Below are 25,452 nucleotides of genomic sequence, written 5' to 3'. Positions count from 1 at the left end.
GATGGCAAACACACCCTAATGCACATAGAACAACGCTATATAGATTAACGAAACTGCAGTTGTAATCTACATGATGCACTCAGTAGCACCCTGAGTATCTACGCATGGACAGTTGTTTTAAAGGAGGCAGAAACAGCGAAGAGGCAATCGCTAAGGTTGCTACTCTGGCGATGTGCATTTAACCTAAACGTACATGGGTGGTCAAAGTTCCCACGCCGCGCTGCCATGGGACTGCATGGGACTGCATGGGACTTCCGACTATTGTGCAACAGGCCCTACCATCGAGGTTGCTTATTTCGCAAGTGATTTGCACTTTTTAGTTCGACGACAACCGTGCAAAGGATATGTGATAAGAGCGAGCGGATGGCGCTTGCAGAGTCGTTTGGCAGCACTTTCGTTCATGGAAGACACCTGGAAGCACACTGAATTGGAGCAGTGGCGTTTTGTTGAAGAGGGAGCCGATGTAGACACCGAGGCAGTCGATGCCGTCGGGGTGTCGTGCTTGGGCTCTGTACGCGGGCAAAGAAGCGAGGTTATCAGCGAAGCACAAAAGATCCACCACAGATATTGAGCTCCGGTTGTTCGTGCGCTTGCCCTGCGGGCAAGCACACGAACAACCGAAGAACACTTCCTTCATGAGGTACGTAACAGAATCGGGCTGAAATTAATTGCGTTGCGCCCATGGGACATAGTTGCGCTAAGCTTCAGGCGGCCTATTATTAACATAAACGCCAACCCATATTGGAAGTGAAGCGAGTCAATTGTATCCAATGCGATGAACAGTTCGTAAAGTGAAGAGCATAAGGAATTCAAAAAGAGCTTCGGCATACGTGTTGGCGTTGATTAGAACTACGGTCTCAGATAGAGGTCACATTAATATGTGCATATTAATTAAATGTGGCATTACACATGGACTGCACTTGACGTGGCCTATGATTAAGCAGCAGAGCTTCCGAACTCGAACAGACACCGACTAGTGAACTGCTGGTACATTTAAACTGTAGATGTGCTTAGCAGAACTGTCTTGTGGCACTCAGGCACCCCTAACGTTACCTATAACGGTGCTCACGTGACCGTTTTCTCGTTATAAAATTTGTTTTCAGTTCAATTAAAGCATGAGTTGCGAGTCAGCGCTTGTCCCATCATTTCTTGCATTGCTTTGTCCCTCCTCTTCGTGTGTTGTTGCCCAAGATGCAGATGTGTTCCCGTATGCATATAGGTGCGTATTTTCGAGGTCTAGGGGAGAAAATGAGCTGTACTGGTTCCTATACGAGTTGGCTATCATCATCACCGCCAACCTGTGTTATGCCCACTGCAGGACCAAGGCCTTCCTCAATGATCTCCAACCCACCCTGTCCTGAGCGAGCTTATTTTACTTTGTGCCTCCGAATTTCTTACTTTCGTCGCTACTTAACCCTTCGCCATCTTCGGCCGCGCTTCCCATCTCTTGGCATCCATCCGTCGCTCTAACTGACCATCGGCTATCGGTCCTTCTTATGGCTTGACACATTGACTATACTCGTGGTAAAAAAAAAGGAGTATACAAGTTCGTCTTAGGATGAAAATGCGCTGTGATGGGCTTTCGAGTCTTTCAAGTACTGCGATCATTGGCTTCAGAGGCTCTCTCTTGCGTCTGTCACATTACGTAAGAAAAGAAATTTCCCTCCTCGTGGGCCAGGCTTTGTGTTGACCTCGCATGTCATCGTTTTCAACCCGCACTAAGGATGATGATGATTCGTTCAGAGATACGCTGCAACGGTAGCGCGAAGAAGTAGCGCCAACGCGCAAACAACAAGCGCTAGGCTGCGGCTCAATCACTCGGCACGCCATCGTCTTATGCGATGCCAGTGCAGGCAGTGAACCGATCCAACGTGGCGTCATGCCCGTGTAGTACGTCAACGCGTCAAGAGCCGCCCGCAAGGCGACGCGTGCCGAGGGAAAGAGAGAGCACCCACCTGATGTTTGCAGAGGCGTGTTGGCGCCCAGCGGCGATCCGGCCGAAGCGAGCACGTTCTTCTTGCTGCTCACTTTCTTCACTTTCACGGAGTTGGTCGGTGACGGGCAGGTGACGAAACCTGCGCCGCCAGAGCAGTCGCTTAAGACAGAGTAGTTTTATTGTGCGCCGCTATCACGGACAAAGAAAAACAAACAACCAAGTCTGTTTGAAGTTATTCAATGGCTATAGATGTGACTCCACATTAACGTTTTTTTTTTGTTTCCTCAGTCACTGTATATAGAATATGTAATGAACGCGATACTTTTTTTGTTACGTAAATTCGAAGACGGCTTCGAGTAAAAGATCTTCGCTCGCTTTCACGAAACGATTTTTTTGCCCCGTGTAGAACTGCCAGAAAATAATGATAGCGCACGTATTACTACAGAATTAGGGGACCGACGAATTTTAGAAAACATTTACGAAGGAAAAGCTTTGTGAATGACACCCTTTTCCTTCCGCTCCTCCTTTTCTTTTTGCTGGTCTGTAGGGTTGGGTGGACGAGGATGGTCTTAAAAGCGTTAAACGCTGTGATAAGAACGGACGAAAGAATGGGAATGGTTCATAGCAAGTTTAACGAAACCTAAAGAAGCCAGCAGGCACTGAAGCCCAGGAAGGCACGGGAGATATTATTTGTAGTTTTTAATTTGTAGTTATGTCACATGTGGGCGAAAAAACAACTTGCCGTCGTTAGGGGCCGAACCTAGAACCTTTGGCTAACTCTTCCGATGCTCTACCAATTGAGCTACGACGGTGGTCGTTCCCCAGTCCACTTTATTGGATATTTCTGCGCGTGTAACGCAGGGAGCGTTAACCGGCGCCACTAGTAGCCATGACGGCGAGTGTGGAATACTCTTTTTCGCCAGCCGGCGTTGCGTAGCACGTGACCCTTTTAAGAGCTGGCGTCTCACCAATAAACCTTCGCAAAAGAACCAAGTTATTTGAAGGGAAGCATCGCAACTGTCATAGTTAAATGCACTTTTGAACGAGGCAATCCCATATGCAAATTTAGCCCAGCGTTTGCGACACCTATTTCTTACCCCAGTATTACCGACAAACAGCGAAGGACAGTGCCTGAGCAGAGTAGGCGTGGAACGCACCTCTGAACTTGATGGCCTGGCAGTAGGTGACCAGGTCGGAGAGCTCGGGCGCTATCTGGGAGCTGGACTTTCGCTGCTTGTAGCCGTCGTCATCGCTGTGGATGTGCTCGGCGTCGGCCGGGTTGCGCGACCTAGGGTGCGCCGCGCCGGGGCTCAGCGTGCCCGGGTGCCGCGTGGCGTGCACTTCCTTGCACGAGCCCTCCTGGCTCGATAAGGACTCTGCGCACCAGCGCGGATGGACTCAGATACTAGCTCTAAAGTACTACAGGTTGCGACAGGCGGTAGGTACTGCGCAACTGCAGTCCGTAGCGTCCCGGCATCTCTTTCCGGAATTCACCCAGCAAAATCATGCATTTCTGAAGCAAAGCAAACTGCTAACGCCTTTGAGCTCCATTTCATGTTCTGTCATGTACCTAGTCTGACTACAAAGTTTCGAGTAAATAAACATATGTGATTAAAAAAAAAGAACTTCCAAAAATATTTATAATGTCATATATGCGAGCTGCTTAGTGCTGTCGAAGGGAACGGTTTTTCGTCAAAGCGATTAAAGGACCCCTGACAGCGAAAGTTTTGTTCGTGACTTTTTTACTGTAATTTGTAGCTTTGTGTCTGGTAATCCCGAAATTGAATCGTAAATGATCTAACGCATCGTATAATTAATGCTAACGTCGTTAATTGAGAACGATTTTGTGTCAGTTCGAAACGCCGGTCTAAATACCATAAGAAACTAGCGCCCCACAGCGGGAGAGCGCCGACGATCACGCGCACTCAAGCTTTGGTGTCGTTGAAAGCGCATTTTTCAACCCCCCCCCCCTTCCCCCTCTCTCAGGAAAAAAAAAACATTCCTGGCCGAAGCAGCCAGAACCACGTTGAGAGCAGCCCGACAACAAAGCGAGAGGGGTGACGAACAATAGTCCTCGCCGGGTGCCAGTCGTGGTATTGTGCGCGCCCCGCAAATCTTCTCTGACGTCGACAATATTAGCTTTACTCGTGGGACGTCAAGCGGGGCCTCGATCTACGTCATACGAGTGGCGATGTCGCGAGGTGCTGCCAACTCAGATGAGCGCACGTGCTTACTTTAAAACCAAATTAAAGTATCTTAAAGCTAATGTCCGGCACCAATAATCGGTCAGAAGTGCCCCCGTATACAGGACAATCAAAACAAACATCTTGAGGTTCCATTTTGGTGTCAGGGGTCCTTTAAGATCACCACTAGGAAATAAGTCCTCTGTGGGTATGCTTCACAAAATTCCGCATTACTCGTGCCGGCAGCGTTTCTAAACCCTTTATAGTATATGACAGTGCACAGGTTTCACTCAGTCTGCAAGGAGGCATAGGTATAGATAGCTACACGTCAATTAGTTCTTAAATTATTTTTCATCGGAAAGTACGATGCAGTGGCAAAAGTACGAAAACGGACGCGATACAGAATAAATAGACATCGCTCTTTGATAACGGTCAGAGAAGTCACACCTGGACCATCCGATGGCCTACCTTCTAGATTGTCGTCCTCTTCATCGTAGTCCTCATAATCTTCTTCATCCTCGTCGTTGAGAGACCCTATGCTCGCCGTAGAGATGATGCTGTTCGTCCGGCCGGGCGCAATCTTTCCTTGTGGCACACCCTGCACACGAGGTGAGGTGCTCACATTTTCGCCCATCATGCTAAAGTTAAAACAAACATAAGTGTCAGCATAACTACTCAGTAATGCGCGTATAGTGCGAACAGTGGTGCGCAAGATGAACTGTTGTGAAGGCACAATACCAGCACTCACGATTAAAAAAAAAAACACTAAAACCGAGAAGTACATATTCACCAAGAAGAACGAACCTGCTATACACCGCGAATATCCGGATATCAAGCTTACATGGACGATTCAGATCTGAAATACGAAATTGGCAGAAGGACTAACGTCAAGGTGGCACGTACCTTGGTGGACCTGAGGGGCAGCGCTGGCGTCAGTGGCGGCCTGAGTTTCTTGTTCTTTATTAGCACCTTGTAACGCAGCTGGTTCGGTGACGGCAGGCGGGCCTCATCGCAGACGTCATTGGAAAATAGAAACTGTGTTTGAAGTCTGTCCCCGAACACGTTCTGCAAGAAGGCGTGCCAGAAATGACGTACCGGCCATCAGCAACGTCACAGAAAACAACTCAATGGTACCCTCACAATAGCACGAACGAATTAGTCAACACAAAAACTTATACATATCTTTAAAGAGGCGTATTTTGGGGCTCGGTTCCCGGAGCACACTTCACAGAAGAACTCAACAAAGATTAAGAAAAGTGCAATGGCAATTAGGGCTGCGGGCTACGATCGAACGAAAGTGAAACATCAGTGTCGGAAGTTTGTCCATACACAGCGGTACGCTCAGGAGCTGATTCACAAGGTTTACACAATGAACTGATAGCTGAAAAATACCTCGCAACCTCCAGAAAAACTGAGTAAACTAGGCGATCAGTGTTAGGTTCTGGACGGTATGTAGGAAAAATCGCTCGCAAGCACGCACAAACACGAGCACTTTTCAAAAAAGATACTAGTGGACTCAAAACATTTTTTATTGGAAACCACGGTGATATCGCCTGCATGCTACTTACATACTAATTCCAAATAATGTATCGCGGAAGCATGCACGAGACAGTTTCAAGAATAAAACCCATGAGGGTCGGTACCTTCTACAGGCGAGTAAAATCTAAAGAATGCGTTAGCGCAGTTTGAAGGAACCACATTGAAGACATGCGCCTGGGAAACGTGACACTTTGCTCACCGTAAAAATCTGGGCCATCTTGGCCTGCTGCGGAAGGGAGCAGTGGTTCTCGATGGACAAAATGATAGGGAAAGGTGAAGTGGCGAACGAGCTCTTGTGAATCGCCTCCACAACGCTCTGTAAAAAGAGGGTTTTACATTGTATGAGGAAGAAAAGCGACTAAACGAGGCAACAGAGACTCGTGCGCGTGATAAAAAAAAATATCAAGAAAACGCGAGGAGAAAATTACGCATTATGAAATTGGTATCACTGTAGCCGAAGCGAATACGGATGTACAAAACAGGCGAAAGGAACGGCAGTGCCTACCTTGAAAGGAATTTTCGAAGTAAGTGTGTGGCCATGATAGATGACAGGTATTCCGTCGTCACCGTCCCAACAGTCTAGCTCTACGCATCGGCAACCTCTTAGTAGTACCTGGAGAAGAGTGAGATTGACACTCATGCACACTGGCGTGGTGAAGAAGTTCGTGCAGGAATCGATTCAGAAATTGTGTTCTCCATGTTCACCCAGCACAACGCACATTACTTAATTCATCAATTAATTAATTAGCAGCATAGTGGCCATACAGTTTCATACCGACATACAAACCTGCCTTTTCGCTGACACAGGTCATGGATTAGAGGCATCGGAAGTGGTCATACCTGCCACTCATACGACTGTGAGGCAGTTACGTGTATGTAAACGTTCGAGCAATGAGGAAAGAATGGAGTTATTTCTGAGAAAGTGCAATCGAAAAGGCTTTCAAGGGTGATTAGACAGTCAAAATCTGTGCGACAGAAATTGAAAACGGATGAACAAAGAGTTGTTTCTATACCTGGCGACAACTTTCTGTGGCAGCACAGCCAAATTTACGGGGGCGGAGCTTCTTCACATGTGGCACTACGCCAAGTAGTCCGTTTGCGGGCGATTGTTTGCAGGCGCAGGAAAACGTGAAATCGACACCAGAAAGCCAGAAAACTAGAAATAGCAAAAAACAAAAATCCCTCATAGGATAAGCTTTCTTACTTGCAATGCAATAAGTCTTGAGCATAATGCCTATTTCTTTTTTTTATGTTTCCTTTTAGGCCACGTAGCCTACAAAAGTTATCGTTTCCGGACTACGTGTGCAGCAGCATAGTAAAAAGTGTGCGCGTCGGTTCCGTAGCCTTGGCTGTGCTGCGACAGGAAGTTGTCGCCAGGTATAGAGAATCACGGCTTATAAACACATCGTCACAGCAAGTGCTTACTTACCTCGCTGTACAGCTCCACGGATGACTCTCCTTTGAGCTGGTGGCCGGTCAAGTAGGTGTTGTGAGACGAAGCGATGTAGTAGTGAGAAAGGGGCTTGTCCATGTTCTGCAGATAAGCGCATTTACTTTGTTTGTTTATGTTGCCCTCATGGCAACTTGACATTAAACGAGGAGAGCGCCAGCTTACAAAGGAATGGAAACAAGTACAGCCGAGTTAGCAAATCATGAAAAAAAAATGAATCAGACTAAATAATGTCAGTTGTGATTGACTGACATGCAACAAAATACGACACGTTTCGATGAAGCTCTTTGGCCGGCGTTGCGACGACGCGCGATGCGCGTGGAACGAAGCACGTAATCAAGGCACTGATACGCTGGAGAAACGTCGGCGCGAACTCACCGGCGAGAACTTTGCGCCATCTCACGGGCAATGCGTGAAAAAATTTCTGCGGCGCTGACGGATCTCATAGACGCCTGAATGACCTTGGCTGAACCTGAAGGTCATATTCACGGAACGAGGCGTTTTCTGGGTTTGTACCTCGTGGAGTAGGGCTGTCGCTCTAAAAAATTAAGGGGAGGGCTGAAGCCCCATAACATCCCCGCCCCCGACTTCCGAGAAACAGATTTCCTTAATTCAGAATAAATTCTAGATGTGAATAATCACCTATTAGCAACTTCGTTTTCAACACATTGCTGTCGTTGTCGTTTGTAATGCTCATTTTAGTCACGACACCCTGAACCAACGGGTCACAAAAAAATTGCACGATACATTTTTTAAAGGGAAGTGTCGTTGTGTGCGAAGCAGTTTATGGAGTGAGGCCATGTCGTAGCAGTTATACATGTATTATTATTAATGCGAAGCGTTGCTTGAAAACCGATACGCAGGGTCTAACATAATCTCACCATGTTTCGCCAAGTCTCGCCGGATATTCGGTTCCTAGCACAAAACCTAATCAACCTAACACTCGAGTCGGCTGCGATCAGTTCAGAGCCGGACGGGGTCCTCAAATGATGGCTGATTTAATACAACTATGGCAGGATTTCCCTGGCATACCCATATTATTACGTCCCACCCAAGAAGTCTGGGTCCATCGCGTGGAGAAAACCGAAATAAAAGGGACCCGAGGCTGAGAAACATAAAGGTAAACTTGAAGTTTGAGCATAGGTTATGGTAAAGGTCTTCATTTATGGCTTTTCGCTCACCCTCACTACGCAAGTGGCGCCCTCCCCTCACTTCACCTTCACGTTGCAAAATTTGCTCGCCTTCCCTCGCTTCACTTGCACAAAAATTACCCACCCTCCCTCGCCCTCATCGCCCCATTGAAAAGGATACCATACTCATTTTACCTTCGGTTTACTCGATATACCATTTAATCATCCTGCGCAGTTGTTTTACAAATAAAGAAAGATTAAAGGGTTTCACGTGCCAAAACCATGGTGCATCCGGATAAGAACGAGCAGGTGATCCTGCTCACAGGCGTGCGCAGAGTTCTGTATTAGGAGGGGAGGGGGCAAGTTTCACCGCAGCGTGCTTCTTTTGAAAGGTACTTTGCGTGGTTCTGCCAAGCGCCGTTATCTTATAAAAGTACGTTGAATAAGTAATATAACGTAATAACAAAATTTGAAAATAAAATATAAGAAAGGCCATTCTTATTTTTTTCTTTAGAAAATTGCTCTTGATAGAGTCAAGCACGTTGTCTACCATTCTGTCTAAAAACCTTTCCATTATTTAATCTCTAATAAGTGTGTGTCAAATGTGGTCAACTCAGCCCAGTGTCCGCGAAACGGATTTCGCGGGTTCCGATTGGTTGAACAATACAAAAACTAGTTCAAAGTGAAATTCACTTTGAATATATACTCTGGCATCAAGCGATGTTGTACTGTGTCGCTTAGAATCTTCTTTATAATGTTTTTTTACAAAATAACCGCGCGTGTTGGATACCAATGTGACCAAGGAAGAGGGCTCACGGGACTAATGCCATTGGGCTGTCTATTTTAGGCTATCTAGATTTTTAAAAAATGAAAGATTCTATGGCACTCAGGCACCTGTCGCCTTCACCATTCTACTGCAAGTAGTAATAATAATAATAACAATATGTGGGGTTTAATGTCCCAAAACCACGATACATTCTACTGCAAGTGTTAATTGCTTGTACTTTGAGCACAAGCTAGCCCCAAAAGCCGCCGCGGTGGTACATAGGCACGGCCGCTGTACAGTGGTTACGGTGCTCGGCTGCTGACCCGAGCGTCACGCTGTCGGTCCCGGCCGTGGCGGCCGCATTTCGATGGAGGCAAAATGCTACAGGCCCGTGTGCTTAGATTTAGGTGAGTGTTAAAACGAACCCGAAATTTCCGGAGCGCTCCACTATACGGCGTCCTTCATAATCATATCTCTCTCTGGTTTTGGTACGTAAAACCCAGTGAATTTAAGTTCACCCCAATAAATAACTCGACCTTTAAAGGTCCGATTGCTTTTGGTTCTTCACCGTCACAACCAATTATTATGCACATCAGCGCTACGTAGCGTGCATTCCTTTCGATAACACTGACACGTCCGCACTCTAAAGTGAGTGCGGACGTTACCCTACTCCTGAACACTACTCCTCACTATTTGCGCATTGCTACTCAATTTACATGAAGGCATCGATTCACCTCGTAACGCTTGGTAGACAGCTAAAAATCCGGCATAGGTTGCTACTCGCTGTCTGCTTCGTATGAAGTTGATTCCAAAAATGCGTGCAATCTGCCGGATCTTTTTATCACAAGAAAATCAAAGCGAATTTACGTTTAGAAAGCTTATTTCAACATTTGTGCTTAAAAGAAACGTTGACGATTCAGAGTATTTGCACTCTACTATGGGAGATTGATAAACCGCCCCAATAAGCCGTGATAATGAAAACACAGGAACATTTTTCAAGTAAAATCGCAAGATAAAGGAAGCGAGCTTTCAATTGAGGTATTTCTCAAGCAACAGCACTGATGGTGTGCGAGTCGTTTCCAGCGAATCGTCAGCAAAGTCACGTGCCGGCGCGTGACGGGGCTACCGCTGCAGCGTAATCGCCATGGGGCAGTGACCGACACACCATCAAAACTTTAGCCTGAGGAAATGCACAAAGATGAGAGCCGGTCGCTGAGTTTGGCAACTTTTCTATGAACTCATATGCTCTCTTTGAATGATAGCGATATGCCTAGTTTAGAAATCTTGAAGTGTTAAATGATCTTCAAAAAACACGGGAGATATGATAATTCCTAAATGAGACCAGATGTGTCGCGGTCTTTTCTTTACCTGGGATATTATCAGTAAGTGCATAACAAATGAAGTTTTATTTAGGTATTTAGGTATGCAAATTTCAAGTGATGTTTGACGAATTAGACGATTTTTATTAGTCTACAATGTTCTCGGGAAGGTAGGTCTAATTCAAGGATTATTATGGCTGAAAGAAAAAAATAATGATTACGTTACCGGTATTACGAAATTCGCACGAACTTATTGACGAAGGGAGACGCAATAGGACGACAATTTGGCTCAATAATTAACTCGTTAAAAAGCGTATGACGATGACATAAATTGTCAAAACTACGCAAAAGGGTTATTTTACGACGTGACGTAATAAAAAAGAAGCTAAGGCGGCTGGCCTTTATTGAACTGATACTGACGGTAGGGCAGCAATGGGAAAGGATGAAGCTAGCGGACTTACTATTCATACATGATGACTCACCTCTCAAAGAAGAGAGTTTGTGCGGCTGTAGCGTACTCCAGCTTACATGTCACTTTCAATCGAAACATCTTTAACGGGGACGGCGCGATGGAAACGTTACAGCGTGAAATCTGTGCGCGCCATAACGTTTTCACGTGCACTCGGTGGCTATACCTGCCGCAATACATGCAATCGGCATATATAATCATTGCGCGAGAGGTCTCTTCTTATGAAAGTAGCAGCGACACTGCAAAAACAAAGAGGCAGAACATCGGAGCTGCCAGTACGTAGTACTTCCCGCCCCCTCCCCTCCCATTTCTTTCTTTCTCTCAACCACCTTCCCCACGCGTAGGCTAGCAAAACGTGCTCGACCTCCATGCCTGTGGATATCTCTTCCTCCTCCTCCTTCACAAGTATTTGCACAAGGTGATGCATTCGAGAGAGGCATCGGTGAGGAAGTATAGGTGGCTTTTATATACTCTAGATGCAGCATGACTTTACATATATTCCTTTAAATTTAGTTACGCTAGTTAATAGCTACGCCAGTCAACTGTGGTACCTACGTATGGTGAATGTATACAGTGTAGTGATCATAAGTAATTTCACGAAAGATGACGCAGTTGCCGACAAAAGGTTGAATTATGGATAAAGGTGCTGAGGCTAGTTAATATAATTTCTGAAATGTAAGGTACAAGGAGGTTACTAATGCAGGTGACGAGTTATGATCGTTAGCTGTTGCACGTATTGTACACGAATAGTAAAAGAACATTCCCGTTACTTAAGAAGGCTGGTGTCATCATTAGACAGGGTCAGATTATAGTAGTAATTTATGACATAATTTGTCGAAAGCATGGATAAACCAAAACAAAAGTACAATCAGTATAAGCAGGATGTTCCAAAGTACAATAAGATTTATTTGAATGATAAGGTGGGTGTCTTATGAATAAGATTCACGAAACCTTGCTGTTCAAGCGTGAACTTAGATTCGACGAAGGTTACCAAGTTCGTCACCAAGTTCTCACCGTGTTCGCACCGGGCGGTATTATCTCCGGCACGAAGGCGTAGTTGTCTTTGTCCAACAGGTATCTTGCAAAGCCTTCGAAAGACAGAAGGTGCTTTTCTCTGAGGACGTTATCAGGCTCATGTCGCTAGAGTAATAAAAAGGAAGAGATAAAAGAAACCGATGAGCATTAGTCGAAAGAAAAGTCGGCAGATTCAACCATCAAGAGCGTGCTTACCGTAACGACTTATGTATTACTTCAAATAACATTGACAGATATTGTAAATGCTGAAGATTGCAGCAAGTCTGAATTACCTGAATAAGTCTGATAACCTCTTCCTCAGTCAATTCTTCCTTCTGACGAGTCGCCAAGAACTTCTTGAAGTCGGCACACTCCAAGACGAGCCTTTTTGAGCTGTCAACCCCGGCGCAGTTGGACACGATGCTGGCGGTGGCAATGGCATCACAAATCTTTTTCTGTTCAGGGTCCACGTACTCGTACTTGCTAGTTCGTGTCAGCAGTCCTAGAAAGCGCGACACAACATTTTACAGGGAGCTCTGTCTCAAAAAAAAAAAAAAAAGAAAAAAAGAAAAGCTTTCCACAACATAACTGCTAGCCCATTTTTAGCACTTTCACGGTCCTTTTCGTATGTCTTGGCGGTGCTTCGTGCCAAGGAGAGCACACGGAAAACTTCTTTCAAACGCGACAGGCATAAAGCTTTATTTTCTATTTGTCGATGTACTTGTGAACACACTGTCTTTCCGCACAAATAAGCAGTCCAACGGTGGCCTTCACCTCCCGTGACGCGAAACAAGGCATTCTGGAACTCATAGACGTTTAGCGAGTAAAATAGATAAAATGGGGGACAGGAGTGTTCTATGGCTTCGCTGACATAAATCGGGACTAACGTTTTGGTTAGCTAAACTCTGTTACGATGTGTTACACTTTATTTAGCATCAAAAAGTGAGGTTAAACGGAGCGGCGTGTTCCTTGCAGTACCAGGCAACGCAAGGGCGGGAGAGATGTTGTTCATATAGCGAAATCTAAACAGCAGCTCCAAGTAAGGCCCATGGGACGTTATTATACCAGCACTAACTCCTGCGAGAAACAATAAAGGTGATGCGATTGTTCTTTCCTGTTCGCGTCGCTTAAGTGTCATAGCCTCGTTGATTGACTCACGCTAAAATTTATCGTGAAAGTAGATCGCAGGCAATGATTCTGGACGTAATATCAGCGAGCGACGGCCAGCCAACAGCAAGCAGAACTGTACCAACGAAGAGCTTATTGAATTCAGCTCCTGCACTTAGGAACAAAAAGATGAGCGAATTCGGCACCTGACGCCATTCGCTAGTGCTGCGTGCTACTAGCTGGTCGTGTTAGCTAATAATTTGCTCAGCGTCATAGTTGCCTGGCACCTGCTGTCAAGAACAGAATTAGGGTAAAAATATGCTATAAATATGGGCTTAGGGCCGTATACGCAAAAAAAAAAAAACTCTGTGGAAAAAAAAGAACAAGTGTGAATTCGACCCCAGGTATATAAAAAAGATTACCTAAAGAAAGCAAAGTCGCAGATTTTCAGTAACCCAAATAAAGCCACATCGCCAACTCTCCCAAGCAGACGCTAAAATTTTTCTGCAGCCTAATTTGGCTTTATGTAGTCAAATCTGGCAACACTGACTGCCAGTGTGCTCAGAGAAGAGCGCAACAACCTATCCCTTTTGCACGCGCTACAGCAACGGCTCGCCTAGAGGTTTTTGTAATTTCCGTGCGGAAGTATATTGTATGTACGAAATAACTCATACAAAACTTTAGATAACAGCTTTACGTGGCGTAAATGCAACGGATGTTTGCTTAGAATAACAGAGAGCTGAGCTAGTTGGTACGTATTCATTCTAAAAAGACACAGGGCGTGCAAACACGGACACAAGAATGAGGTCAGGACACCACAAACGCCGAGGGTGGTGTCCTGACCTCATTCTTGTGTCCGTGTTTGCACGCCCTGTGTCTTTTTAGAATAGATGTTTGCTACTATCCTCAGACGGTAGACTTATATTATGATGAAACAGTGAATCAACTTCTACATTCCACTTATGCAAGCCAGATGGTTCTTTAACGTAAGATTGCAAAGTTGCTATGCTTGATCGTGCGAATTAAATAGCCCCGAATTTTGGCATGTGAATGCTAAACGGTGGAATAAACGTTTTCTAAACGCACACAGAAGAATGGACTCGTAGCAATAAGCTGCGCGTAAACTCGATATTGATGGCCTCAAATTATTCAGCCTGTCATATTTTCGACGGCCACAGTTCTGTGACGCCAGCTGGCGCTATAGGGCAAGCTGAAGAAAAATCCGACAGATCCCACTCACTGTGGGACACAATGTCGTGTGAAGCATCACGTGTAGCCGCCTATCCTGGATTTCTTGCTTTGAGCCAAGTGTTACAAGGTGGATCGACGTCTTTGTGTAAACTGAGTAGCAATCGCTGGTTTACCAGGCACGCCGAGTATACTGACGTGTAAAGGGTTCATGGTCCGACGCAACGTCGACACTCACGTTAGAGCAGAGACGTCAGTTTTATCGCCACGAAGTGCACGCTACGATGCGATGACGTGCATATCATAAAACAGTGGTCGTGGGCGTATTCGCGCAACGCTTGACTATAGCTTACAGAATCATAGGTGCACATATGTAATGTTTATTATAGCGATATAAAAAAAGCGGATGGCAAACACTGCAGGGCGTACTTCTGACGTAACTCTTGTATAGGGTGTTTTACCGAGGCAGTTCGAGGCACTGGCGTGGCTCTGTGGTAGAATACTTGATTTTTATGCAGAATACCTGGGTTCGATTCCAGCTGGAGCCGAGATTTTTATTCTTTGCTTCTATCGGGATATTTCACCCATCGACAACGACGCCGGCACCGCCTTTTCTGCGACAAGGGCTCCTTCACACTGTAGCGTTAACGTTTCCAAAGTATGAGTTGATATAGACTGTGAATCCCCTGTGGCGCATACCAGCATACCACGGATATGTGCCACACGTGACAGGTAGAAAGGATTTCGTGACGCACGTGACAGGGAAGTCACGTTATTCATGTGACGACCTGCGAATCGCGTTCGTCATACACTTAAACCTTCCTATGCCAATTTTGATATATCCCAAGCTAACGAGATGACCACGAGAGCGCCAAGACGAAGGCGGCTAGATAGATCGATAGATAGAAACGGTCAAAGTGTATTTGGTTCGCTTAGAAGTGCTTCGCATTTAAAAGTTCCAGCACTTGAGGCCCACGCTTACAGCTGGGCTGATGCATCGTCTGAAAATTCTTTATGTGCGAATTCAATCATTACCTCAGTGACATCGCAAACACAGCCAGAAATATGACTCGGAGACATATGCGATACGTAGCGACCTTGCGAAAGGATGTAAAATGAAGTAGAAGCATTTTTGAGTGCACAAGGCAAAGAACCGGTGTGCGCATGAGAAGCCTGAATTTAACTTACTTTCCTTTTTCTTTTCTTTTTGCATTCTAGGGTTATCACGCGGAACAACGTCTCAATGAAATGCCGCAAGAAAAAGAAGCGTGCATAAAATTACTGTTTTGGGGCGGCGCGAGCCTTTGTAATGGTATCTGCTGCCTCCACCTAAAGGCAGGGTGAAACTGTCCGATAATGTAGCCATGTAAGATGCGCAATAGCAAGACACCAGCAAGATAGACCACGCTGCCCGCTGTCATTCACGACGTGAAAGTATTCACATTTCTCTAAACATTTTGCCCGAAGCCGACAAGAAAAAAAAAAAAGCGATGACCTTCACTTCTAGCATACTACAACTTATGTGACCATTACTTTTAAAGGACCCCTGACACCAAAATTGAAACCTCGAGATGTTTGTGTTGTTTGACTTTCCTGTATACGGGGGCACATCTGACCGATTATTAGCGACGAACATTGCCTTTAAGATATCTTAATTTGGTTTTAAAGTAAGCATGAGTGCTCACTTGAGTTGGCTGCACCTTGCGACATCCTGGTATGACGTAGATAGAGGCCCCGCGTGACGTTCCACGAGTAAAGCTAGTATTGTGGATGTCACAGAAGGTTTGCGGGGCGCACGTGCACAATACGACGACTGGCACCCGGCGAGGCCTATTGTTCCGCACCCCTCTCGCTTTGTTGTCGGGCTGCACTCGAGGTAGTTTTCGTGAGGGGTCACGCGCTTAACAGGTTTAACCCATACCGAGGCACCCACATACTTTCAATCTCTACCGCGCGCGGGGCCCCGATTTGAAAACCGCGCTTTCTACGTCACCACAGCTTGAGTGCACGTGGTCTTTGACGCTCCTCGCATGGGTCGTCAGTTTCTTGTGGTTTTTAGGCGGGCGTTTTGAAGTGACGCTAAAATGGTCACAATTAACTACGCTAGAATTAGTTATACGATACGCTAGAGCATTTACGATTTAACTTAGGGATTACCAGACCCAAAGCTACAAATTACAGTAAAAAAGTCACCAACAAAAATTTTGCTGTCAGGGGTCCTTTAAGGGCTCGTTTTTACAGCGAAAGCTGTTATGAGATCATTTCACCGGCCGTTGTTGGCGCCGTAGTTGTCCGCCGATAGAAGGAAGCATCCCAACATAAAACATAACGACTGTTTAGGAAGGAAGCAGTGGCTGCTTCCTTCCTTCAGAAAAATTATGATTTATAGCGTAGTGGGTTCCGCGCAAGTGCACTTCTCTTGGTTGCCAAGGAAGCCCATAAGGCTCCCATGATCCATTTCCTCGGGGTCTCAATAAAGTTAATTACCTTCCTCTATTTCTTTCTCAGGTTAGCGTATGTTTTAAAGTGCGGTGGGAGAATGAAATAACGACTGGGCGTTACACAATGCGAAGTACGTAACTAGTGAGTCATTTAAAGCTTCCAACCCATTACAAAAGGCTCAGTCATAATTCTTCATCGTCATCAGTCGTCGCATCAAGAAACTGCACATAATGCCTTAAAGACGGTACCTCGCTTCTCCGCAGAATGACGAGTAATGTCGTGGTGGGTGCTTCCAACTTCACAAAAATTATCGTTTGTGGCGTAGTGGGTACGTTGCTAGTGTAGTTGTATTAGTAGCCACAAGAGAGTTTATAACGTGCTCTAGAAATGCCGCTCTTCGAGCTTTCGCTGTGACTGTGCTGCGCTTTCCGCGCAGGCCTGGCGTTTTTCTTTGTTAGGCACAGTATTAATGAGAACTAACAGAAAATAATGCAAAGGAAAGTACAGGGGGTGTTATTTGTAATAATTGGGATATAAATGTGAAGAAAGTAAAGTGGACGAAAAGATAACCTGCTGCCGGCAGGTCATCTTTTCGTCCACTTTACTTTCTTCACATTTATAGCCCAATTATTACAAATAACACCCCCTGTACTTTCCTTGGCATTATTTTTGTTAGTTCTCATTAATATTATGTGACCATTGAAATAATGAAGCAATCTTAAGGTCGAAATATTACAATTGGAATCAATTAAAAGAAATATGAAATGCCTTGCTCTGATGTCAGAACAAATATGATACATGCGCCCGAACACCTGCTGCGCTACTCTTAAGGGGCGAAGTTTTGGAAAGGGTAAATCTTAACTACGCCTTTGACTTAGAGGCTTTGAGGGTTGCCAAGTAATACTAGACCAGCCACCGGTGCATGGCAAGTATGCTGATGCCTTTCGCTCAGTCTACGCGTCTCGCAACCACAGTGAATAAAAGAGCCACAATAACGAAAGGCTTGAGTCCTGAATCACTTTTCGAAGTGATCAGTGAATGGCCTCAGTATTGGCGTTTATTGCCCCACAAATCGATCGCATCAAAAATCATTCGAATCCATCATGAACGGCAGGAGTTACAGGGATTTGTCGCACGCTTTAAGCTCTTTCTCTCTTTCCTCCTGCCGACCGCACTGGAAGCTACACAGGGGGAGGGGGGGGGGATGACAAAGGGGAGAACAAGCTACGTCGGCGCGCGTCATGAAACACGAGCGCTCTCCTACACCGCGCGATTGCGGTGAGCGCTAGTGTTGCTACTGTGTAACTTTAACACACTCTAGAGAGCCTGCATTTCGACATTTTTCGCGAACAGATGGCAATATATGAAAAAAAAATTGGCCTCATGACAGTCTAATAACGACACAAAAACAAAACTAATTACCCTGTCCTTAACTTAAAATTCACTACCTGCTAATGACACCTAAACATTTTATTGAATGAAATCCTAAAGAACAAACCTGCGCACACATTATTCCCTTGACGCGCGAATGGTGATGGTCTGCCTGTGAATGTGTGAAATTTACGCAACTTTAATCCAAGCCGATCGATGCAAGAAGATATTATATTGTAAGAAAGATAACGTGGCAATATGTCGATATCGCATTTTAATAATCAATCGTAATTAGAGCGTCATTAAAAACGCCAGGCCTGCGCTGAAACCGCAGCACAGTCACAGCGAAAGCTGGAAGAGCGGCGTTTCTAGAGCCCGTTAAGTTCCCTTGGGGCTACAATACAAGTACACCAGAAAGGTACCCACTACGCCATAAATCACAATTTTTGTGAAGTTGGGAAGCACCTACTAAGCCATTATTCGTCATTCTGCGGAGAAGCGAGGCATCAGCTACACGTCTGTAAGGCATTGTGTGCACTTTGTTGACGCGACGACTGATGACGATGAAGAATTATGGCACAGCCCTTTTATAATGGGTTGGAATCTTTAAATGGCCCACCAGTTATGTAATTTGCATTGGGTGACGCCTGGTCGCTATTTCCCTCTCCCGTCATGCTGTATAACATACGTTGACGTGGGAGAGAGACGGGGGGGGGGGCGAAGAACTTTACTGAGACCCCGAGGAAATGAATCATGCGCTTATGGGCTTCCTTGGCAACCAATACAAGTGCACTTGCGAGGAACCCACTACGCTATAAATCATTGTAATTTTTGAGTAGTAGGGCAGCAGGCACTGTGCCATTTTTCGTCATTCTACGGAGAGCGGTGGTACCTGCTAAACGCGTGTAAGGCATTATGCGCACTTTGTTGATGCTGCGCCTGATGACGATGAATTATGGCAGAGCCCTTTGTAATGGGTTGGAAGCATTCAACAACCTACTCGTTGCGCAATTCGCATTGTGTGACGCCTGGTTACAGAATTCGCGTTGTGCTCGCTTGGTGCTTATTTTACTCTTCTACCACGCTATTTTGCATATGCTAATGTGGTTCTTTCCCGACATGAAGCCTGTATAGGACCTTTTTGCAAAGCAGTTTCAAGCACCGGCATGGCTCAGAGGTTAAATGCTGAGCTCCCACGCAGAGGGCCCATGTTCGAACCTCGTTCCATCCTGGAATTTTTTTCTTATTTCGTTTTTTTCTTATTTCGAGCGATACTGGTTACGGAAACCGGCGGCGGACAACTACGGCGCCAAAAACGGCCGGTGAAATGATCTCATAACAGCTTTCGCTGTAATATCTATTTATTATGAAGTACGCCATGTTCTATTTTTGTAAAAAAACTAATCAAATCTCAGGATCGAGATACGCGAGTAATTTATCTGTTATATACATTCCGAGGAAACAAAAATCATAGTTTTGGCATGGCTGCAAGATCGCGGCCCGTCGAACGACTCGCTCAGTATGGTAGTTTCTTTAGCAAAGTGATCATCTGCAACAATACGCTGCACAATGAAGTTAAGTGAGCGCTAGTTGTCCAGTCATGAAGCGTGTACAAGTGTACACATCGTGTTACAAGTTAACGCTCGGTGCCTGCCGAGACTCTATAGTTGCCGTGTACAACTGTACGCGTCGTCGCTGAAGGGGATAGACATCAACGTGCCTGACTTTGAAGCGTTTTCAGCAGGCTTGTGCGAATATACGAGCACTTCGAATATTCGAACAAATATTACAGTATTCGAATTCGCTTCGATTAGAATTTAAATTATTGGAAATTTCGAAGTATTCGAAATGAACGAATAGGTGTATATTAATCCGCATGTAACACACCTTTAAAAGTGGTTTCACTGCAGTAAAGAAGTGCTACACCGTGAATACACCTTTCCAGGAAAATTCCGCATTGCCGCGAAGCCCCACTTCAAGGTTAAATGAACATATTACCTTCACATCGATTCATAATTTTTTAAGTTTAAAAGCCTGTTATACCGGCATATAGGCTCTAAGTATAGCAGATTTTAAAACGTAACATATTTTACAGGTTATCACTTGCATTCTACCGAAAGTCAAATCCTGCTACTATTCAAAGTTGCTTCCACTTTCTTTGAACAAAAAAGAATTACATTTGCGCAGGCCTTGTTTCAATTGAAAAAAATATTGTGCAGGTTGGTTGGGTAAGGACAAATATGCTCATTTTTCTTTATAATATGTGACATATACTATTCGAATTTGATTCGAAATTATTCGACCAAATCACTATTAGCTTCGATTCCGCTTCGAACATAAAATTTACTATTCGCACAAGACTCGTTTTCAGGCATTGGGGCCCAAGAAGGATGGTGAAAACGTTTCACTTCAATCTTGTCTCCACGTGTACATACCAATTAGCGCTTCATATGCAAACGTATGGTGAGAAGTGAACAATACAGTTTCAGAATGTGCGGCAACTTGCTTGCCAGCGTATACGATTAACTACCACTGCCGCGGTTCCTCCGCTAACTCACCGAGCACTTTTGGTCTTGTCCTACAAGATTTTGGTGAGGCCATTTCCTCCGCAGCAAGTTCGCTGGCCGTTACTTTGGAGTTGGTGGCTACGCTTTCGAAGATGTCCTTCAGGTCCTTGCGGCAGCGCACCATAAAGGAGCGAAACAGCTCTGCGAACTCGAGGAAGTTCATCTGGCTGGAGTGAGTGATGGTTGGGCGGCTCAGGAGAGACGAGGCTTTCGAAGTACTCGGCGTTACTTGACATGACCTTTCCCTGGAGAACACACAATGTGTAGGTCAACAGAGTCGCCAACAGAGATCAGGGTGCAGTGCTTCGTACGTGTATGCATGCATAATGCTCTGAAAACTGATATACCGAATGTTTTCTGCGAACATTTTTTATAGTTAACTATAGGGTTTCCGGCAAAAAAAAATAATAAAAAAAGGAGGCAATTGCTCAAAAAGTAAACTTTCAGGTACAACACACAGCCATAAATGGTAAGATCACGCTAAATATAGTCGATTAGTTAGGACTCATTAACTTTTTAATTAACTACATATTGCATATTGCGATGGACGAATTGCAAGCCGAGCAGCTAGCACGGCTTATGCACTGGGATTAGAATCAGAAGGCGGCCTGTATTTGGAGATATGTGGCACCGAACTTGCGACAAGAATGCACTGTTGTTCCAGTTACTTTAACGAAATGCCACTTTGCGCGCGGCGCCGCAGTGACCCAGTGGTCATGATGCTAGGATGCTGCCTCGAAAGATGCGGGTTCGATGCCAGCCGCGGCTGCCGCATTTCGATGGAGGCGAAATGCCACAGGCCCATATACTCTGCGATTTCAGTGCATGTTAACCCCAAGTGATCGACATTATCTGAGCCCTCCACTACGACCTGTCATAGCCTGAATCGCTTTCGGACGTTAAACCCCAATATGAAACCAGCGAGAGAGTGCGTTGAAGTACAAGAGTAAATAGAACGCCCCTGTATTGGGTGATTCTTTTACAACTGACCTTATTTCATTGGGTTGTAGTTTTGTAGCAAATTGGTAGACGTTATCATCTTTGCGTATGCCTTCGACCCGTTGTCAGATTAAACGCTGCACCCAACTTCTGCGGCGCATCGGGGAGGAGCTCTGTGCCAGTGCTCACTGTCTTGCATGCGTAATCATGCAAACCGCAGTTAAACTTTGCAGCAGGATATCTTGGGGCACAGACACGCTAGAAGAATTCTTCCAAGTGGAACTGTGTAGAAACGCGACTGCCTCCAACTTTTCTGTACAAACATGCCCGCTTGCTGCGCTCATTAAAAAGTTCATTATCCAACCTTAGTTAATTCGGCGGCTGACAGCGATAATTATTGCCTCATTTTGTGCCCCCCTAGATACATAACTTATCTGCAAAGGTGGTTTTTACGTTCTTCCCAGTGCTGAATTTTAAGAAAACCATAACGCTTAATTTTGAACACCCCGTATACATATATGTACAGTTGTACACACACACTAGCTAGCCACTTCGTAATCCATAGGTCGGCAAAAAAATTGGAGCTCACTCAGACTCACTTCAGAAATATATTTTGCTCTAATAATAATATCTGGGGTTTAACATCCCAAAACCACGATACGATTATGAGGGACGCCGTAGTGGAGGGCTCCGGAAATTTCGACCACCTGGGTTTCTTTAACGTGCACCTAAATCGAAGTACACGGGCCTCAAACATTTTCGCCTCCATCGAAAATGCAGCCGCCGCGGCCGGGATTCGATCACGCGATCTTCGGGTCAGCAATCGAGCGCCATAACCACTAGACCACCGTGGCGGGGCATATATATATATATATATATATATATATATATATATATATATATATATATATATGTATGTATATTGCTCTGAGGGCTCACTATGACTCAGACGCACCAAAATTTTCTTGGACCGGACTCACTCGGACTCAGACTAACTAAACGTTTTCTCACCTGGACTCACTCAGACTCAAGCTCACCAACATAATACTGAGTCGGACTCACTCAGACTCAGACTCACGACTTCACCCGAGTCTGAGTGAGCCTGAGTGAGTCGACCCATGAGTCCGTTGGCGTAAAATTAGCTTTTTCGATCATGGTGTCAATCCTCTTTAACGCCAGTATCTCATATAATCAGTGCTCTACGATGCGCCTTTTGATCTTGTATCTTCAAATACGAGTTATCATCACATATCACATGTCATCATTATCATATATCGATTCAAAAAGGACATTTTTATGAAATGAGAGACTCACGCGAGATATCTTTATCAAGAACTTCCCGTGAAAGAGTTTGCGGGGGGAGGTCATAGCACCCCTTCCCCTAACTCACACCTCTGATCAATAAATATTGAGGTGGCGGCACGTGCTGAGATATGTGTGAATAGACTAGAGTATAAACGTAAGCCGATATAAGGCTGATAGCAATGCTGAAGATGAGTAGATAGGACCATAAGTCGGCAACAAAAGGTGGAGCTCACTCGGACTCACTCAAAAAAATATATTTTGCGCTTGGGGCTCACTCGGACTCAGATTCACCAATATTTTCCTCAACTGGACTCACTCGGAGTCAGACTCACTAAAATTTCCTTCAACCGGACTCACTCGGACTCAAACTCACCAAAATATTAGTCACCCGGACTCACTCAGACTCAGACGCACAGCCAGACCTGAGTCTGAGTGAGTCGACTCATCAGTGAGTTTGACGACCCATGTTAATGACAGAGTAACATAAATGATGGAAGCTTTTTGACATTATCGGTTGATTTCAACTATTCCTCATGGATCTTAGAGAAAGCGTTTGATGTTAGTGCATCACGGTCTCCTCGATAAAAGCGAAGAAATTAGTGTCGACTGCTTTGTAAGTGACCGAAGGCATGCTGTTGAAGCGATGCACTCACTTGTATCCCGTGGCGAGGGGAGTCGGGTGGATCAGAGGTATGCCGCCTTCGGTACGGTTGAGGTTCTCGCAGGAGGAGGAACTTCGCGACACGCTTGTCCTTTGCGGGCTCGACTCTTGAGAACGAAGCTGCGGCGACGACTTGACAGTGGCGCGGCGCTTCTTGATTGTCGGACTCTTTCTCGTCGGGCCGCCCTCGTCCGCCTCCGGCAGGTACCTTGGACCCACGTCCTGAAGAACAAGCCATGCTGTTCAGCTCGTATTGTGCGAAACATTCCGAATGTTTAGTGCAACCCAAACATAGTAAAAGGAAATCAAGGTACAGGCAGAAGGGAGGACAAGACGACAAAAACCTGTTAACGTGTTTTTGGTTTCCTTGTCAGATGGTCATGTATGTCCCATGGAACGCCGAGTGTATAAAATGTCATCGGAGTAACGGAATAATAAAACCAGTTGGAAGTTAGCGCTCACGCTGTCGTCTTGTCCTCCCTTCTACCCTTACCTTTATTTCCTTTTACTATGTTTAGGTGGCGCTGAACACTCAGAACGTCATGGGGCACCAACTCGCCCAAACTGCTGCTCTTGTGCGGAACGTGTTTACAGCGCGTGCACTTCGATGTCAACGCTTCAGTCTCTCTCTACCGCACACAGTCACGACAATTAGACTGGTCAGGCAAAACCTAAATGACTAAATATACACAAAATAAGGGCCTACCTGAAGCATACAGGTATTATGCGCTAACAAAATAGCCACATCATGCATGATGATCCTAACGAACGAATGCTTTCATGTGCGCTGCCGCGCATTTTTTCGTTGCTTTAAGCATTTCAAGTACTTCTAAGATACTCATCGATAAATGTACCCTCTAACTGGCACTGTGCTTGAATTAAGTAAGAAACACTACAAAAAGTGCGGCCGGCTCCGCTTCGCGAACACTGTCGAAACAGCGAAGCTGACGCCCCCCCTTCGGTAAGCTCACCCTCACCCATATCTGTGCGCCTCTCGTTGGTTCACCCTCTTTGCCGAACCTCGCCTTCGCGCATCTTAGCGCGGCGCAGCCCTTCCTCTCCTGCCTAGTCCCACTCTCGCCACGCCGCAAGACCCCCTGACCAGCGCTACGCCAACGGACTGGGAAGTCTCGCTGTTAAAAGTACACTGTGTTCGATAACGTATTGTATTGCCGAAGACACTTCGACTGTGGAGTTAGCAAGCTTGGGTCGAGTTTATTTCGCTGCGCTTATAAACCTGGTTCTCGCGCTGAGTACACATCCAGGATTACACATCCAGGAGTGTAAATTTTTGAAACGTGCCATGACGGACAACCGCAGACCACGAGAGCCACTTTAAAGGCTCACATTATATGAGATTTTTGCCCGAAAATTGGTGAGGCGTACGACTGTTACGTTTGAATATGTAGTAATTACAATAATACAACTGCGGGAGCGCACGGAAATATCTTAAATGCTAGAACACTATTAGCACAAGAAAAGGTTGTGATAGGTTTCGCAATATATTCCCTCCCATTTCCCCTCTACCCTTTTTAACAGGGCTTTGAAGATCCACATGGATCTTTAGAGCCCTGACAGAAACATGAATCCAGAGTCTTGACCCTTCAGATCCCAGGCATAGCAGTGAATAACGGAACGCACGTTCCTTTATTTACTGTTAAGTTCGTTACTCTTACGTTAACATGAGTTTTGAATCTTTTTTGGTTAACCTCCCTGCCTTTGCTTCCTTCATTCCTTCCTTCGGCATAATAAAGGAAACATAAGCTTGAAGTTTACCCGAACAGTTGCCAGTGATGTAGAAGACTTCTTTTTCCGCAGTTTAGTCGTACTCATTCCAAAACTTGAAGCCCTCTTGAATGCCGAGGATGTTGACTCGACTGAAGAACTGCTTCCCAGGGAATTCAGCGTCCATTTCCTCCCACCGAAGACCTGGATGACAGACGAAGCGCAATAAGACGTCCGGTAGTTCCAGCAAATATAGAGAATGTCGAAGAGTCATCAGTAAGTTGTCCTGCTTAGTCATGCTTACTGGAAAAACAAAAACACGGAACGCGAACACAAGGTGA

At 45.4% G+C, this 25,452-nt stretch overlaps 1 protein-coding gene across 1 annotated transcript in view; it reads right to left on the bottom strand.

The window, feature by feature from the left end:
* The window catches only part of LOC119379154 (1-phosphatidylinositol 4,5-bisphosphate phosphodiesterase epsilon-1), a 187,872-nt gene that overhangs the window by 34,083 nt on the left and 128,337 nt on the right, over positions 1–25,452 (bottom strand). The window contains exons 14-26 of the mRNA XM_037648352.2: positions 25,163–25,315; positions 23,379–23,608; positions 20,473–20,726; positions 12,100–12,308; positions 11,807–11,932; positions 7,088–7,192; positions 6,164–6,271; positions 5,858–5,974; positions 5,023–5,184; positions 4,588–4,717; positions 3,094–3,312; positions 1,956–2,075; positions 347–509 (exon numbers count right to left, since the gene is read on the bottom strand). Of these exons, the coding sequence (XP_037504280.1) occupies positions 347–509; positions 1,956–2,075; positions 3,094–3,312; positions 4,588–4,717; positions 5,023–5,184; positions 5,858–5,974; positions 6,164–6,271; positions 7,088–7,192; positions 11,807–11,932; positions 12,100–12,308; positions 20,473–20,726; positions 23,379–23,608; positions 25,163–25,315 (2,096 nt within the window). The remainder of the gene's footprint in view (positions 1–346; positions 510–1,955; positions 2,076–3,093; positions 3,313–4,587; positions 4,718–5,022; positions 5,185–5,857; positions 5,975–6,163; positions 6,272–7,087; positions 7,193–11,806; positions 11,933–12,099; positions 12,309–20,472; positions 20,727–23,378; positions 23,609–25,162; positions 25,316–25,452) is intronic.

Source organism: Rhipicephalus sanguineus, chromosome 1 (genome assembly GCF_013339695.2).
Source record: "Rhipicephalus sanguineus isolate Rsan-2018 chromosome 1, BIME_Rsan_1.4, whole genome shotgun sequence".
NCBI lineage: Eukaryota > Metazoa > Arthropoda > Arachnida > Ixodida > Ixodidae > Rhipicephalus > Rhipicephalus sanguineus.
This window is presented reverse-complemented; position numbering and strand designations above follow the sequence as displayed.